General features: G+C 47.0%; 1 protein-coding gene across 2 annotated transcripts in view; it reads left to right on the top strand.

The window, feature by feature from the left end:
• The first annotated feature begins 8,875 nt into the window (after nt 1-8,875).
• Nucleotides 8,876-14,023, top strand: part of SLC24A4 (solute carrier family 24 member 4) — a 139,560-nt gene continuing 134,412 nt past the window's right edge. The window contains exon 1 of one of the 2 annotated variants that reach the window (XM_006133660.4): nt 8,876-9,678. In XM_006133660.4, the coding sequence (XP_006133722.2) occupies nt 9,522-9,678 (157 nt within the window). In that variant the 5' untranslated portion in view covers nt 8,876-9,521. Of the gene's footprint in view, nt 9,679-11,848; nt 12,406-14,023 lie in introns of those variants that run through there. The other variant, XM_075926689.1, reaches the window with a different exon arrangement.

Raw genomic sequence — 14,023 nt, 5'->3', positions numbered from 1 at the left:
CCCCAGAGGTTCATCCCCCCCCCCCCCCAGTTTTGTTCAATAAACCCAGTTTCTAGTTTTGAACATACGTATCTTTTGTTTGACATCAGGAAGGGGAGCTAGGGAAGGGTAAGAGGAAAGACGTGAGGGAGGAATGGGGCATGAATCCCCGGTGAGGAGGACTGGAGTGGCTCTGAGGGCTTCTCGGGGTGGACACTCTCCCGCAGGGCCTCCTGGATCCTGACAGCCCCTCGATGGACCCCCCCCCGGATGGCAGCCTGCAGCAAGTGCAGCTGGCAATGATCCCATGAGATGCTCCGGCAGAGGGGCAGCTCTGGCTCCATGTGGCTGAGTGCCGTGGTGTTCCGAGTGCGAGCGCTCAGGGCACTCCAAGACAGGATTGTATTGCTGTCTCTCTTTGAGGTAAGTGGGGAACCCTGAGAACTGTCTGTCCGGGGTGGGGATAGGGTCCCTTTAAGCACGGAACTCAGTTAGCCTCAGGCAGCAGCCCCACACACTAAGTCCTAACCTGATGTCCTGCCGGCATTGGTTCCGGCCAGCCTTAACTTCGGTTTAGGGTCCACTCAGTGTGGATGCGCTATTTTGAAATAGCAAAACACTATTTCGAAATAGGTTTTGTGTGTAGATGTGTTAATTCGAATTAGTTTAATTCGAATTAACTACAGCCACTCTCCGAGTTACGAACAAGTTACGGACCAACACTTGGTCCGTAACTCAAACTGTTCGTAACTCGGACCCCATTGAGTTACACGCGACCGCGCTGTTCGTAAACGCGGGTCGCGTTCGTAACTCGGGCACTGCCTTTACGACCGCTCCATGGGAGCTTTGGTCATAAGTGCGAACGGTTGTAACTCGACTGTTCGCAACTTGGGGAGCGGCTGTATTTCAAATTAAGTTAACTCGAATTAATGCTGTAGTGTAGACATACCCTGACTCATTTTTTTGGATATGTGGGAATTCCTGGATCTCTGCTGGAAACAATATTTGATTATATTGGATATGTTTGACATTTTGTAATATAAAATACATTTGCTGTACAGATGCAGTTCAGAAAATTATGGGGAAAAGCTCCTGCTTTTTGAGATGTCTGTACTGTCAAGGCCTGCTGCATTTTAAAAAACACTAGCGCAACAAAGCAGTAATCATTGTTTCTTTAAATTAAGATGACAAACTTTAATGTCGACTGTTCTGGTGCACTGTCTTGTACAGCGCGTAATTCTTCACTGCCTTATACCTTGTATAATGATTTATAACTGTGCAAAGTAGTGTACCAAATCACAACAGAGGAAACAGGCTAAAAGATGTAATAGAGGCCCATACTAGATTCTGGAATGTGAACACTCTGAATCTTTGGTGAGGGCAGAGTTTCAGGATTTCAATCAAGATCTGGATCTCAATTATTATAACATACTAAGCAAAAGCCAAATACAAACAACCCCAAACGTGCTGGGGTTTAGAAATCTAGATCTGCACTTTGCAGAGCTTCTCTGGTGCTTTTCATACAGAATTAAAGAATGTGTAAATCAGGATTCTGATCTGAAATTTAAATATTCAAGAACAATTTTATGATTGTCCTTTGATCTTGGACTTTGATAAAAATGCTAATTGGAAGTGTGTATGTCTAGTGTTTATTGGAAGTCTAGGAGATTAATATAGCCCTAGCTTTGAACTGTTCCAGGCCCACCCTCTTTCCCGCCTTGATCACTCTGAGGATTGTTTTGACCATTAGTGAGTTTCTTTTGTGGAAGTGACTCACAAAAGATCTCTTCTAATTTCTTTCTCCTTTTGATCCTCCCAAGGGGCCACCTCTTGGGTTTCTATAGTTACTAGAGTTTACCTCTAACACAGAATTCTTTAATGGATGGCTAAAAATAAAGCAATCTGAGTCAAAAAGGAGACATCATATTTGCATGCTGGTAACTAACCATGTGTTTTGACTTGATCCTTGTGATTTTCATGAGATCTGTCAGCATTCATGCAAATCCCTCACATGTTGAGTGAAACCAAGTGGCTCTCAACAATACTTCAATTCTTTACTTTTTTTTTAAACCGAAGCATGTGTAGAATGCACTTAATGGCAGCATATCCTAACCTCATATTTGGACCCAGAATTACTTCAGTCCAGCATAAACCTGCTGTTATCTGCCTTAATATTGTGAACTGTTTGCAACATGAATGCTATGACATTGATCTGGAGTGGCAGAAACTGTTATTTGTATTAAAAAATTAATTGCACCTGATTTTCAAGTTCTTGGGCTAACACACTATTTTAGTGGCTTCTGTTTTGGGCCTTTGTCATGCACTAAGGCCGTGGTCACCAACCAGTAGATCGCGATCTACCGGTAGATCTCAGGGGCTCTAAGAGCAGCTCTTGAGCCCTCTCTGAACTGCGCTACTGCGCAGTACATTTACATTAGATTTCCTCATGTAATGTAGGCGGGGCTTCAAGGAAGGGGCGGGGCAGTAGATCTTTGCCTGTTCTGAGACTTAAAAAGTGATCTTGGGTGTAAAAAGGTTGGAGACCACTGCACTAAGGCCTCAGGGAAAGAATTTCTGACTAGGGATGGTACTCCCAGACCAAAATATGTTTCTGGGTGTGATTAAGGATGATCAGCATCCTTTTGTCATAAATACCTATCAACAATAGTATCATTACCTACTGTCCCCCCATCCCCTGCTTTGCTCAAAGAAACCAAGTGGAGCAAGTGCTGAACCTGCAGATAACCTGAACCAAAAAAAACCTAACCAGGAGGAGACCATCCATCAGAAATGCATAGCTCTGACCAATCTTGTAAGTGAAGATGATAATGAACACAAAACATCTCATCTTTGATCACAGCTCTTCTGTACCTCTGTCTAAAATCCTTGCACAGATCACAATTCATGCCACTTCTAGCCATCTCTTCTCTTGTTTATAGTTCAGTTGATGTTAAACCACAGTACCCCCCTCCCCCAAAAAACCCCCACAAGCAGAGGGATGGGGATTTCAGTGCACCTTCTCAAATCTGGTGAGCACACTGTCACACTGACTTGAAGAGGAAGCCTTATACACTTCAGCACCAGGAAAGAGACCACAAAAATCTTTAGGAATAATTAGTTTCTGACCGTAATGAAAATAGCCTGGTTTCAGTGGTGAAACAGCACCTGCACAGATATGCATAAGGTGATGATCAGACTATGAACAAGCTGAATACCTAAGATATCCAACACAGACCTTAAGAATGGTAAAAATGGGTTTCATATGAACAATGGCCCTGATCCAGTGACCCTCCCAGATTGAAACCAATGGGCCTTATGTGAGAAAGGATTGCTTGGGTGAGTAAGACTTGCAGGATCAGTGAGGCTCCTTTGCATCCATAAGGATCAATTGCATCCAGAAGTGAGATGTGGACTCCATGCAGGAAGTGGCAAGACCTATTCATTGAAGAATGTACACCTTGCTGCAACTCTTTGAATTCTTCTTGCAGCCTCAGGTAGTGATCTTGTCTACACTCTCCCCTGTACTTGATCTAACTTTCACTTGAGGTTCTGATGGATCAATTTGAGGTTCTGGACCTTAATCTACCACTATGAGAGGTTCAAGTCCATAATTCAGGTTAACAACTTGGAGGGTGGAGCTGAAATTCTGACTTCACAAGCAAGGCAGCAGTACTGGTATAGTCTGGGTTGTTAAATCCTTCTTGACCAAACTTGATTCCAATGTGTGGAGCAGCAAGGCCTAATATCCAGGCAAAAGTATGACAGAACAGTGCTCAGACAAGAATGCATCCATACTGCACATTGGAAGTTGTGTAGAAATGTGAGAAAAGCAGTAAACCAAAGTGCAGTCTCATGCTGGTACTGGTGTGAAGACTGTGAATGAGTTTTGGAAAAACATCTTCAACACTTAATCCTTTACAGTGTGAGCCAAACAGCTGATCTATCAACCAAATCAAAAGTCCCTTTGATGTCAGTATGAAGCAGGGAGCAGCCATGCGAAGGAGGGAATTAAATTCTCAGTGCAGGTCAGCTAGAAAGTAAGAACAGCAGCCATGATTGACCATGAAACATGACTGCTGTGAATGAGTATGTCTATTAGGGAGCACTCTATCCTACCAACCAGAGCATGAGCAAAGACCTTTCCAGGGACCAAGAACAATGATAGACACAAGATCCTTTGCCCTTGTTCTGGGTCACTGTGATACTGTCTTTTCATTCTTCTGATACTTTGCTTGATGCCCACACTTTTAAGAATGGTTGATGTAGGTGAATGCTCACTGGTTCCAAGCAACTTGGGTGGAATACCATCAGGTCCAGCAGCACATCTGCTCTGTAATTTTTCAATGGCCTTTCATATTTCTTCATGTGACGGAGGATCAGTGTTTGTCCCTGGATCTGCAGCTGTATGGTTTGTCAGGTCATATAGTTCTAGATAATGATCAGCGGGTCTGTGGTTCAGGACGCTTTCATAATGTGTTCTCCATCAGTCCAGGAACTTGTTCATCCATGAGCAGAGGCAGCTATCTTGTTTCATAATGAGACTGTTAAAAAGCTGTTTATGGCTATAGCTAGGCATATGATGGCTCTATGAGGATGCCCCTGATTCTTGTTCTTTAGGCTATCCACTGCTTTCTTGGCCAAGGAGTGACATGGTCATAAAATGTCTTTCAGCCATTTACATTATTAAACATCTCCCTTCTTGCATACTTCTGCTTTTATCAAAAGCCTTTTTAGAAAGCCATGGTTCTTGTGCAACTATCTGAAACTCATAATTCCACAATGTCATGTAATATAACACATATAACACCCAAGGCAATCTCCACATCATCTGAGATGTATGTGATCATTGAGAGTCTGGGTGTATTTCATGTTTTTAATAGGATCCTCAGAATAACTCTGGGCATTGTACTGTTGGTGGATGTCAAGCTTGTCAGGAATTGGAAGATGCATTGAAAGCTGAGCTACAATTAGACTGCTGTCTGAGTTTTCTGGTGCTTCTGGTGGGATTTAACTATGGAACAAATTCTGAGGAGAATTAGTCAGTTGCTTTCATGGCACATAGATTGTTTTGAAATCCAGGTGAAGCTATTATTGGGTATGTCTACACTTGCTCCCTAGTTCCAACTTGGGATGCAAATGGAGTATACCGAAATTGCTAATGAAGCACGGGATTTAAATATCCCGAGCTTAATTAGCATATTCACGTACGGCAGCCATTTTAGATTCAGAGTATTGCAAAATAAGTTGACCCGTGTAGATGCATTACTCCTAGAGAAAACCCTTCTCTTGGAATAACTGTTATTCCTCGTGCATACCCTTTGTGTCTCTAGCTAGATTTAGCTTGTTTTGTGCCTTTGCCTTTCTAATCTTGGCCCTACATACCTGTGTTGTTTGCTTATATTCATCCTTTGTAATGTGACCTAGTTTCCACTTTTTATGTGACTCCTTTTTGATTTTTAGATCATGTAAGAGCTCCTGGTTGATCCAACGTGATCTCCTGTCATACTTTCTATCTTTCCTATACAGTAGAATAGTTTGCTTTTGGGCCCTTAATGTCCCTTTGAAAACTGCCAACTCTCTTCAGTAGTTTTTCCTCTTAATCTTGCTTCCCATAGGACCTTACCTATCAGCTCTTTGAGTTTACTAAAATCTGCCTTTACTAAAATCCATCATCTCTATTTTACTGTTCTCCCTTCTCCCATTCCTTAGAATCATGAACTCTATGATTTCATAGAATCATATCATAATCATATAGAATCATAGAATACTAGGACTGGAAGGGACCTCGAGAGGTCATCAAGTCCAGTCACCTGCCCTCATGGCAGGACCAAATACTGTCTAGACCATCCCTGATAGACATTTATCTAACTTACTCTTAAATATCTCCACTTAATAATAATAATTGACAATTGACGTAATGATTAATAATAGCATAAATGAAGCATGGTACTCACAGACTTTATTTAGTGGGTCTCTGCAGTTGCTGGGGGATGCAGTTTGTGGATGTTGGGGTGCAGGAGTCAGGGTTGAGGTTTATGAGGGGCTCAGGGCAGAGGGTTGGGGAGTGTGGGAGCATGCAAGAGGTAGGGCAAGGTGCTGGGGGTGGGAAGTAGAGTATGTGGGTGAGCCGTGGGGCCGAATTACATTACCTGGCCAAGGCTGGGCTACTGCACCCGGGCAGCAGTCGCTGGGCGAGGGGCTGGGCCAGGATCGCTGCAGCCAGATCATGGCCTCCTACCCTGCCCGTGCTGCAGGAGGAGAGGGGCCACTGCCAACTCTCCCTGCTGCCAGATGGGGGCCAGACTGCAGGGCCTGCCCCAGGATCAGGGCCAAGGACAGGAAACTGCAGCCGGATGCAGACTGGGCCCTGATTGGGGTCTTGTTGGCCAGGCTGTTGCAGCTGTTGTGGGGCTGCCATAGCTGGGTCGTGGGGTCTGCTCTAGGAGCATGGCAGCTGAGGACAGACCATGCTCGTCAGACAACATGTATGTGTGTGGGGAAACAAAGGGTCATGTGCCACCTCCTGACCCCCAGCCAGACCTTGTGCTTTAGGAGGCCCTGCGGGACCAAGGGAGACATGGGGAGCCTGGTGGCAGTGGAAGAATTGCTTGTGCAGATGGTAGGGAAGTGGAGCAACTGGCTGGGAGCTGGTGTAGCAGAGTGGGGTGGGGCTGGGTTGCTTCACTTCTTGCTGGCTACAGTGATGTGTGTGTATGGGGAGGGGGGTGAGCCCTGCTGCCAGTGCTAGGCATCCCACAAGTCCCCCAGGCAACATTGTTCAGGGGAGGAGGCTTGAAGGAAGGGGTGGAGTGGAGACAGGACAGAGCAGGGGAGGGAAGTGGCAAGGAGGGAGCAGAACAAGGGCAGAGGCTTACACGCAAGAGTGGGGTAAGGGTGGGAAAAGGTGGGGCATGGAGGGTTGTCTCAGGCCCCTGCATCCTCCTAGGGATAGCTCTCCCCTGGGCTATGAGTGATGCAAGGAGGAGTCATGGGGGGGCAGTTCATGTGGCAGGTGCCCCCCTTGTGTCCCTCCCCAGCAGTTGCTACTGTCAAGGATGATCTGGATAATACTTAATTCTTCCTTGGTGCAGGGGACTGTAGTAATTGACCTCCTGAAGTCCTGTCCAGTCCTACATTTCTATGGTTCTGTGATAGTATTGGAACTGAACATAAACATGAAGCGATTTGGTTGCATGCAGTTAAAGTCTGTGCTCGAGGTTGTCTGATAAATGCTGTATCTTGAGTTTGTTATGGATCTCCAGAGTGGAGGAAGGTTCCTCTTTTATAGTAACTTGATTGCTTTGTAGCTCTTGATGACAGAGATTATTTTCATAATGGGTGATTTTTTAACAAGAACTATCTACATGCAACTGACAAAGTGGGTCTTTGTCCACGAAAGCTTATGCTCCAATACATCTGTTAGTCTATAAGGTGCTACAGGACTCCTTGTTGCTATCAACACCCAGTGCCTTTTAGGGATGTAAAAATGGTTAAAAATTGTAACCATGTAACTGATAACAATTTAATTGGTGACACAATTATACGCTACGGGCACTGTGGGCTCCTGGCCCCTTTGGCCTTGCTGGTTGCTGGCACATTAGCTTATCAGTTAACTGGTTAAACTCTTACATCCCTAGTGCCTTTCAGCATTAGCAGGATCCAAGTAGCAACACAACACTCTTCAAAAGTCTGGTTTGGACTTCCAGGACTTCCTGAAAGTTGAGGTAATGCAGGCTGCAATTTTTTCAAAATGGGATTTCAGTCCTGCCTGTCCTGCATCTGCGGAACACATCCTTCCTTCTGGAGTTGATAATAGGAGCAGCTTAAATCCTGATGCTCTTGTCTTGGTCTTTGATGGCTGTTTGCCCTTTTCTTTCATTGTACCTCCTTGGGATTGGGGAGACATATTTCAGTTATTGTATTTGTATACAGTTGGAAATAATTATTATGCATAAAAACTACTTAATCATTTTAGAAGATGTTTCCTGTTAGCTGAAATTGGATGATAAAATATTTAAAAAGGAGAAGAATTCAATTTTGGTGTATTCAGTTCAGTTTGCTGTTCCAAATATGATGTTATGCTCTGTGGATGGCAAATCACTTATAGTAATAAAGAAAATGTAAAATGCCCGATACAAAAAGAAATGCAGCTCAGTCTTTACACTGTGGTTTTCAAAGGGTCCTCAGGAAGACAGGCATCCCGCTCCCACCAAATTTTCCTGTGCATACAGCTATAATGCAAATCATATCCCTCATCTGGTTTTCACTGTGTAGAATAATTTGGTCCTTTCCCTTGCATAGTATCATTCACTGGAGGATCGCAAAGCACATGTCATATATTTAGGATGAAGCCTGTGTGACAGCTGTCTTAATGATGGCGAAATCAAGGTAGGGAATTAGAACTGCCCGTCTCAGAGCAGAGGCAGCACTGGCAGAGAGACAGTGTGACCTGTTCTTGGAACGGGAAATAGTGTCCCTGGCTAAGCGATGTCCTTCAGTGCCAGAGGTGAGCCAGATGCCCCGTCCGCTGTCCCCCGTCTATCCCCTCCGCAGCCTGGGAGCGTTTGGTCCCTGGACGAAGCCTCCGCTTGTGACTTGCTCCCAGCGCTGAGGGCGGCTTGGCTTTCCCCCGGACCCCTGGCCCCGGCTGCAGTACTCGCCTGGCAAGGGCAAGGCCGAGCCAGGGGGGCGCGAGAGAGGCTGGCTCCGCAGCGGCACGTGCTCCTGCCTGCTCCCCGGGGCCTCCCGTCCCCGCGCGCCCGGCGATGCCAAGTGCTAACCGGCGGGTGGATAATTCCTGCGCCATTTAGGGGAGCGGATTAATTTGGCCAGCTAATCCCCCGGCGCAGGGGGGAGGGCTGAGCGAGGCGGGAGGGGCCGAGGGAGCCGGGGCTCCGGCACATGCGCTTTGCCCGGGGGACTCGAGGCACGGCCAGAAAGTTGCCTGGGAGAGCGGCAGGGAAGGGACGGGCGCGGCTGTCACCCCGAGGGGGAGGCTCTGCTGGCTGGGAGCGGGGCTGCAGAGCCTGAGCTCCGCGCCCGCCGCACGCCGGCTAGGAGCCCGCCCGCCCGCCTCCCGCAGCCGCGGCCGGAGGATGAACTTTACGCCGGGCCGGAGGATGCTGCGCGGGCTGCCCGCAGGAGCCGGGCGGCTGCACTGAGCCCGCCAGAGGGGGGGCCACGTCCTTCGCACCTGCCGGAGCGAGGGGGAGACCCGCGCCGGGCGCGCTGCGGGGCCAGGAGTCCGGGCGCTGCTGCCCAGCCATGGTGCGCGTGGGGCTCCGCGCCCAGCCCTCGCCTTGACAGCGCCAGAGACCCCGCCTGCGGGCTGCCCCCGCCTGGCTCGCCTCCCACCTGCGCCTCTCCCCCAGCCTGGCACGGCTGCCAGCGCCCGGGGCTGCCTTCCCTGTGCAACGTCCAGCCCGCTTGGGATGAAGCCCTGCGCAGCGGGTGCCGCGGAGTGAGCCCCACTCGCCTCCTGGGGCTCCCTCGCCCTCTGCCCGCCCACGTGCCCCCCTCCGCTGGCGCCGAGGCGAGTCCCCATGGGGCTGGAAGGGCGGCCGATCGCCGCCCCCCACACCATGCTCTTCAAGCTGCGGAAAGTTCGCAAGAGGCGAGAGATGCTGCTGCAGCAGCTGGGCTTCATCTGCGCCATCCTCTTCTTTGTGTGGTGCATGTCCAGCCTGCTCTCCAAACTAGGTAGGTGGCCGGTCGGGGAGCGGAGACGCAGCACAAGCCACTGGACAGCCAGGGAGCTAGGGGCTGGCAAGGGGCAGTGCCTGGCTGGGCGCTAGCGCTGGGGGCGAGCTGTTTGCAAGCTCATTGTCAGGGGGTGTCATAGCTCCTGCCTTGTGTGTATTTTTATTAACTCCGGCAATAGCCGTTTGCAAAGGGGGAGGCTGCAGGTAGGTCAGGAAGGATGGGCTGGCTGCGTCCCCGGTTCCTAACTAGAAGGCGGCACTAAGCTGTTCACCATTGGCCTTAGCGCGGAGGCAAGTGGTTTGATTGATTCCCCCCTCCCCCAGCTGTCAGTAAGAAGTAACAGTCCCCATCCCCCAAAGCGAGTGAGTTTGCCTAGGACGGTAATGATGCTTAATTCCCGATGGGTTTAAAGCAAAACAATGCTCACATAACCACACCTTTTATCTAGCTGCTGTTCTCGGGTGGGAGCATTTCACAGTTTCTGAGTTGGTTCCCTTTTACTGAACAACTTGATTTGCAGCAGCTAAGAAGAGGATGAGAGGACTGGCCCCTCTCCACAAACCATGATATGTAACAAAATTTTGAATTTCTCTAGACCCTTTCATTCAGGGATCCCAAAACACTTTGCAAAGCTTAAACTCATCCCTCTGAGGGGCATGAATATTAAGCTCATTTTACAGATGAGGAAACCCAGCCACAGGCATGACATGCGTGGCAAAAAAACATATAATAGTTTTGTTACTGAGCCTGCTGCACAGTGGTGACTTCCCCTTGTTTCCCTAGCCACTTGACCACTTAGAATTTTTAAAAGAGCAAGATAAGGTATTAGATGTCTAGATATAATCTAAAACCACTTTAGTTATGCCAGAACACCATCCAGATTGAACTAATTTTAGGACAAATAATGTGTGTTTAATGTTGTTTAAACATTTTATATATTATAAATTAATCTGTTACAATGTTTGTATAAGTATATTGAAATTAGGACATTGTTAACTCTTGTATTTATTCCTTATAACCTGGAATGTATTTCATTCTCTTTTGTTTGCTCATTTTGCTCCTGTTCACAGTTTATGCTTTAAAAATGTAACTTTTAGTCTCAATTCTGTAAGTAGCTGCACATTGGTCTTCACCTGAAGACCAGATGAAGTCAATGAGGCTCTACAACCTGTGCACAGATGTAGCTAACAAACTTCCATTGGAACTAATTTTTAAACACAGATCATATCTCTAGCTTTAATTTAAGACAATCAAAATCCTGCACAAACAGAGCAGGGCCTGTATTCTCTTAAATTAAAGCTAGAGAACTACAATCTGTATTTAAAAATAACTTCAGTGGAAGTCATAATGCTTTATAACATTCCTTCCATTCAAACTGTTGCACATTACACTTGATACTGATCTGTGATGACGACAAGACATTAGCATAAGAAGTTAGTAACTCTGCACTTTAGTAGAGTGTTATTGGCTTCAGAGTTTTGGAAATTATTCTATTTTAAAAATGTAGTACTATTTCCCACATTTTGAACAATCTAGTATACCTATCTGAGTCTGAGAAAATAACTAATTGCAATGTGATCTTGCTATAAGTTTTTGGATGCAAATAAGCTTTTGCATAATTGATTTTTTTGTCTCAAAATCTTGGTCATGAAAAATATAATAAGTTATATTTTTAATTCCAACTCTTAACAAGTTCACTCTATCATCTCCAGACGGAAAGACCTGAGAGAGAACACTCTGAGAATCCAGAGCAGAAGTTGCTATGTAAACTCTCCATACACAGAGAAGAGACCCTGACTAACCAGAGTCAGGTCCTGTGTTTAGCTGATTAAATTGTAATGATTCATCACATAAACACTGATTGTCTGTTCTCAGTTCATCCAGTTTATTGTGGCAGCAGTAGAACATTTTGGCAATGGCACTGACCAAACTAACTTAAGAGCCAGTTTTTTCAGTTCTTACTAGGGCAAAATGCCCACTTGTGAAGGGGTATACTAAGCCTTTTGTGCCCCCCTACTGGAGGGCATATGGTCAAACCACATCCTACCCCACCCCAGGAAAAGATGAGTCCACCAGGTGTCCTTAGTCAAGTTGCTTAGAAGCAGCCAATCAGAATCCAGCAGACTCAGATAAAAGGAACAGCAGAGCCTGAGCATGTCAGTTTCTGTCTGGGACCACAGGATTAAAAAAGGGTGCTGCTTGCTGGTCACTGAAGTTTAAGGAAGAATCTCAGGATGGTTTCTAATGGCATTGGCATTCAGTGAGGAGGAAGAGGGTCTAAGAATTTCATGCCTAAGCTAAGAGAGAGGATAAAGAAGCAATATGGGAAAAGTCCCAGGCAATAGTAGCAGTGAATGGAGGTAGCCATACATGGCTGCTGTTTATATGGTCCCTGGGTTGGGATCTGGAGTAGTCAATGGACTGAGGTTTCCCCACTGGCCACTAGCAAAGTGACTTAAGCCCAAGGGGAGAAGGCTTCTTTAGAAGCCTGAGTAAAGATTGGGGTTTAAAGGACTCAGAAATGGGGTTGAAAACTCTGGTGAAGGCAGATAGCAAAGAGTTCAACATGTTATCCTGGAAGGGGTTCATCTATTTTTGTCTGTGACTTGACTTTATGTCTGAGCCACTGAAGACCTGACTAGTGAAGTTGGCAACTTATATGGGATGCCAGGAGCAGGAAAAAAAAATCAGTACTGCACTCGCTTACAAGGAAGCACTTAAGAGGTGAGTGTCCCCATCACCACTGGATCATGGAAGTGGGACCTTTCAGACCAGCCTCTGAAATGAGAAGCCAAAAGGAGGAATTGAAAAGAGTTTTAGCCTGGCAGTAGCACAGTTCTTCTGAAACTCCGCACATGCTAGCTGAAGGGCAGCAAGGAGTTCATCAGCCATGATGGATGTAGATGCCAAAATTCATACACCTGTTTCTGGAGAGGTCTGGCTTTGTAAAACATATCTGGGTGTTGCTTCAGCAGCTTAGTGAGACTCATAGAGAATGGTAGGAGGTACAATTGGCTCTAAAACAGCCACTAACCTGGCTATAGGAGCAGTAGTAGTGCCTGTTATGGATCCTGCAGGCAGGGCAACTGATGGGGAGGGGCCCAAGGGGCTCTTTAAACCACTGCTGGAGTGCTGAACTGTGCTTTGCAGGCCACACTAAGGGTTGGAGTGGCGGGAGCGCCCAGCACTGATGGCTGGGTGCCCTCTGCTCCACTCCTCCTGCCCTTGGCCTCGCCTATTCCGGGGGAGCTGAGCCATTCCCCTCCCTCACTTTGCCCAAAGGCCTTCAGAGGCTTTGCCAGTAGGAAAGTAGCAGCAATGGCCATTGGTCCTTGATAGACAAGAAGTATTTAGTGGGCTGTAGGTCTGAGGCTTAGCTAAGGAGATGGTATGATTGTGGATAGATGAGACATTTAAGGAGGGCTTGTTGCCTGTGAGTGAACTGGGGGAGGAGGAACACACAAAGTCTCTTGCTCCCTGTCCCCGCCCTGCAAGGAAGTGCCATGCTTAGAGTCAACTGCTAGCTCAGCAGAAGACTTCATGTTCTCCCCCCCCCCCCCCCTTCCTTTCTCAGGCCCTGAATGGCCTGGGGCGGAGGAGAACGTGTGAAAACTCTTGCTCCCTGCTGTCTGGCACGTGGTGCTTAGAGTCAACCGTCAGGGTTGACTCTAAGTGCCTTGCGCTCCCAATCCCTAGGACCTGATTGGCTTGGGGGAGGGGGAACAGCAGGGCCTCCGTGGGCCAAATCAATCTGCTTGGCATGCTAGATCTGGCCCACGGAGGCCCTTTTGCCCACTCTTGCCCTATATAAACTTTGATAGCAAGAGTGACTCTGGGCAACAGGGCATGAGGACTGAAAGGGCCTTGAGGGACACTAAGCCTATGTCTAGACTACAGGCTTCTTCCAAAAGAGAGCATGCACACTACAAAAGTGCATAAAAAAACGTGATCTGCTTTTTTGAAAGAGAGCATCCAGGCTGAATAGACGCTCTCTTGCATGTAAGCTCTGATTGCTATGGATGGAATGGCCACCAGGGCACTTGTGCTTTTTCCTCTTCTTCTGAAAGAACTCTCTCTTCCCCATCCACATGTGCCTTTTTGCACAAGAGCTCTTTCACAAAAAGACTTCCTTGTAGAATGAGGATTACCAATGCCGGAAAAACCCCTCTGTTCTTTCGATTTTCTTGCGGACGAACGCAATTGCAATGTGGCCATTCCTCAAGTATTGTCAGAAAAATGGCCGTTTTTCTGACACAACTCTGTATTGTTGACATACCCTCTGTCAGTTGTCAAAGCTATGGCAGTGATAGTATGCTTTGCATCCAGTGTGGTAGGTCATTTA

Source organism: Pelodiscus sinensis, chromosome 4 (genome assembly GCF_049634645.1).
Source record: "Pelodiscus sinensis isolate JC-2024 chromosome 4, ASM4963464v1, whole genome shotgun sequence".
Lineage (NCBI taxonomy): Eukaryota > Metazoa > Chordata > Testudines > Trionychidae > Pelodiscus > Pelodiscus sinensis.
The sequence above is the reverse complement of the archived record's forward strand: the minus strand, read 5'-3'. Positions and strand labels throughout refer to the sequence as shown.